Source organism: Propithecus coquereli, unplaced genomic scaffold (assembly GCF_000956105.1).
Source record: "Propithecus coquereli isolate 6110/MARCELLA unplaced genomic scaffold, Pcoq_1.0 Scaffold168, whole genome shotgun sequence".
In the NCBI taxonomy this organism is placed as follows: Eukaryota; Metazoa; Chordata; class Mammalia; order Primates; family Indriidae; genus Propithecus; species Propithecus coquereli.
In genome coordinates this window covers 1015564-1019540 of record NW_012141413.1, presented here as the reverse complement: position 1 = coordinate 1019540, position 3977 = coordinate 1015564, and the positions used below count along the sequence as shown (strand labels likewise).

General features: G+C 38.0%; 1 protein-coding gene across 1 annotated transcript in view; it reads right to left on the bottom strand.

Annotated features, from left to right (window-relative positions):
* The window catches only part of XPO4 (exportin 4), a 181055-nt gene that overhangs the window by 132090 nt on the left and 44988 nt on the right, over nucleotides 1-3977 (bottom strand). The window contains exon 4 of the mRNA XM_012641667.1: nucleotides 1667-1805. Within this exon, the coding sequence (XP_012497121.1) occupies nucleotides 1667-1805 (139 nt within the window). The remainder of the gene's footprint in view (nucleotides 1-1666; nucleotides 1806-3977) is intronic.

Here is a 3977-nt window from a genome sequence, read left to right as displayed (position 1 = left end):
ATTTCATAATATTAAGTAAAAAGGGTATAAAATTAGACCTACTCCCCAGAACTACATATCCAATACAGTTGCCACTAACTAGAGGTGGCATTTGAATTTAAATTAATTACAATTTAAAAAATTTAAAACTCTGTTCTTTAGTCACATTAGACATATTTCACATGCTCAAATGCCACATGTGGCTAGTGCCATGGCTACATACTGAAGAGTACGGGTATAGAATATTTGTGTCAACATAGAAAGTTATATTGGACAGTGCTACTCTTGAAAAAATTTGCCACAAAAATGGCATAAAAAAGAATCATACAATCAAAAATCAAGACATAGAAACGTTCTATATCTTGACTGTGGCGACAGTTCACTGGTTTGCTAACTCTCACAACTTAACAAGGTATACAACTTGGACAGATGCAGTAATGCATGTAAATTACAACTCAATAAAGTTAATAAGGAAAAAAAGAATAAACACATGACCACTGATAAACTCTAAAGGAAAGCAAAAAATACTCTGGGTATATATAGTAAGGTCCGAAGTCCTGCCCAGCTTGCTTACAGATTCCCTGTCTAGATCCCTCGTGCGCGAGTCCGGGGTCCCAGGCAGAGTGGAGGCAGACGGCTGACACAGTGAGGTGAGTGCATAGCCGTGTATGGGAAAAGGTTGGGCGGGGGATTGAGAAGAGATTTGAGACAGTGGAAAGTAAGGGACAATGTACATGGCCCTCCCAAAATGTATCACTGCAGCTTAATTGCAAAGCACCAACTATCATTAAAATCACACCCCTTACTGAGGGGCCACTGAAGACGTAAAGGGATTCATGAAGAGTAATAAGGTGTATAGACAGCCTCACATAGGTATCTTTCAAATGATTAAGGAAAAGAAATTGTAAAAGTGAAAAAACTACCCAAAATATTTAAAGATTCAATACCAAGATTCAGAATGGCCAGATATTACCAATCACAACTCAACATAAGTTATTAAAGTATCATTCAGTTGATATAAGTCAACAGCTCAAGGAACACAGCTGATCATTAACACCAACTCTAGTTCCTCCTGCCTCCAACAGAGTGATTACAACCAAACAGCCACTCTCCAGGCACGACTCTAGCTCTGTAAAAGGTGGACAGGAATCTGGATGGGGAGCAGGGGGAATCATGGTCCCCAAAGTAATTCAGTCAAGAACAATGGCCTTGGATTTGTTCCCCAGACAGTAACTCCTGGAAGCCATGGTATATATACCTTGACCTATTAGGACAGCAACATTTAATGATTTTTGTAATGTCAGATATCATTTTATATTTTATTCAAATATTTCTGTAATCATTAGTAGTTGTCAAAGGTTTATTAAAAATGGAAAAAATGTTCAAAAGAAATGGTTAAGAATATTATGGTATATTCACTTATAACATTTTACCACCATTAAAATGATGGTTATGAACACTTTGGCAACAAGGAAAACACAGAATCAAATGAAAAGGCCATGTACACTATATCTATATTATGTACACATACTTAAAAAGTCTAGAAGAACATCTGAACAAATGAAAATTGCTCAATATTTTAACTAGAGCATTTTTTTTATGTAGCTATCCATTACTGTTGCCATAACGCTATTTGCGTAATATAAAATATAAATTCTTAATATTTGTAAACAAACAGCACACTTACCACAGTGGGATTGCCACTACTTATCAACTGGCTGACTTCATGAAAAATGCTTTTGCAGTCAATTGATTTATCTAATGATCCTCGCTTTACAATTACTGCTACTGCTAGTAGAATCTGTTCCCGAACATACTTTTGGAGGCTGTAAAACATAAAAGTCATTGTGAAAACATTTACCTAAATTTAATATAAAAACACTCCCAAATTTCTCACTATGCCTGAAGCTACTAATAACACTGCTTACATTTGAGAGTTGTATAGCCCACTGGAGTCTATACTGGTTATGTATAGACTCCAAAGCCAGAAGACCTGGATTCAAACCCAGATTCCATTATTTACTGGCCATGTGGCCCTGGGCAAGACAGTTAACACTGGAGCCTCAGTTTTCCCATCTGTAAAATGGGGATAATACTAACAGAGTTACTATAAGGAGTAAAATGTTCCTATAACTGTGCCCAGTACATACTAAGCACTATGTAATTGTTAGCTGCTTCAGGTAGTGTTCAATAGATGTAAATCAGCTCCCTGTTAAATATCTGTGGGGAAAGAAAAATCACTAAGATAAAGAGTCAAATGATTTGGAGATAAATTTTGATCTAATCTCCATGTGCAACCAGTAGTCTAATCCTAAATCCCGTTTCCCTTTAAAATGAAAAGGCAACAAACTAGTTATCCAAGATACAACATTACAGAAAGACAACAAATTGTAATAAAAAGAACTTCAAAATATCTAGGTTCTGTTCCTCAGTGTGATGACAGATGCACCCATCCCAAGTGGAGGCGTTCTACAAAGCCTATTCAACCACAAGGGCACAGAGACTTACTTGCCCTTTCACAAACTCTTCTGAAAGGTAAGGCTCAGAAAACATAGCCCTGAATTTTGTAATCCAGCCTCCAGAATGCCACAAAGATACAACCACTACCTGTCCTCAGGATAAACTCGGACTCCTTAACATGGTCCCTAAGCAGCTGGGCTCATCATGGCTTTCCAACAGAATTATTAAGAGTGCTTCCTTTCACTCTCAAAAGTGTCCTAGTTTGGACATAAATTGAACTTCTTTCAGTTCCTGGCTCCATGCGCTTGTATTTCTGGGCTTCTTAACTTCTATTCCCTCTGCCAAGAATGTGATGTCACTTTCTCCAGAAAGTTATTACTAAGGGCTCCCACAGCACCCTCGCATGACATGACACATCTGTCACTACTGTTTAACGCTATCTCCCAGATCACCTGCCCACTCTTAAGCACACTTACATATGCAAAGGACATTGCCTGCCACATAACAGGCATTTACTAGACATTTATACAAATGAACATGTCTCCCTGTGGCAAGACTGAAGTGAAAAATACTTCTTCCAAACATAGCCTTGAACCATTCATCCTTCGTTCACTAAGCAAATTAAATGCAGAGATCCTGTTATGCGCAAGAATGTTAGTTGACCAAAAGGAATTTTTGTACTTTTCGGGAGATAAGAATAGTTTCATATATACTGACTACTACTAGAAAATATACATAAAAGTGAAGATCTACAAAGACAGAAAGCTAATTTCAAATATTTCTACTGGCAAGAATTAGAAATTATTAGGAAAATAAATAGCTAACATTTGAGTACTTATAATATGCAAGACTTTACATAAACTAACTTCACAAATATTAACACATTCAATCCTCATGACAGTCTTCAGTACTATTATTCACCCCATTTAATAATCAGAAAATCAACACACAAAGAAATTAAGTAATTTGCCCAAGGTCACAGAGTTAAGGAGCAGAAGTGGAGAGCAAGTCCCTTTCTCATGCTTCTGTTTTAAAAAGGAGGGCACTGTGTATTTCACTCTATACAAATTTTACCCCAATTAGGAGAAAAAATAGGAAAGAAAGAAAAAATTCTGTGCATGTAATGAGAAGTACGCAAAGTTATTTATGTAGTCTATACTACTTACATAAGCTGTAGTATTCTACGTATGCAGTATGCCAAAAATCTGTAACTTGACTCTAATCCACACTGTAGGGCATCCTATAAGATAAAAATAACTGTGTCGCCGCGCGCAGCGGCTCACGCCAGTAATCCTAGCACTCTGGGAGGCCAAGGTGGGAGGATCACTTGAGGGCAGGAGTTGGAGACCAGCCTGAGCAAGAGCAAGACTCCATCTCTACTAAAAATAGAAAAAATTAGCCCGCCAACTCAAAATGGAAACAAAAAATTAGCCTGGCATGGTGGCGTGTGCCTGTAGCCCCAGATACTCGGGAGGCTGAGGCAGAAGGATCGCTTGAGCCCAGGAGTTTGAGGTTGCTGTGAGCTAGGCTGACGCCAC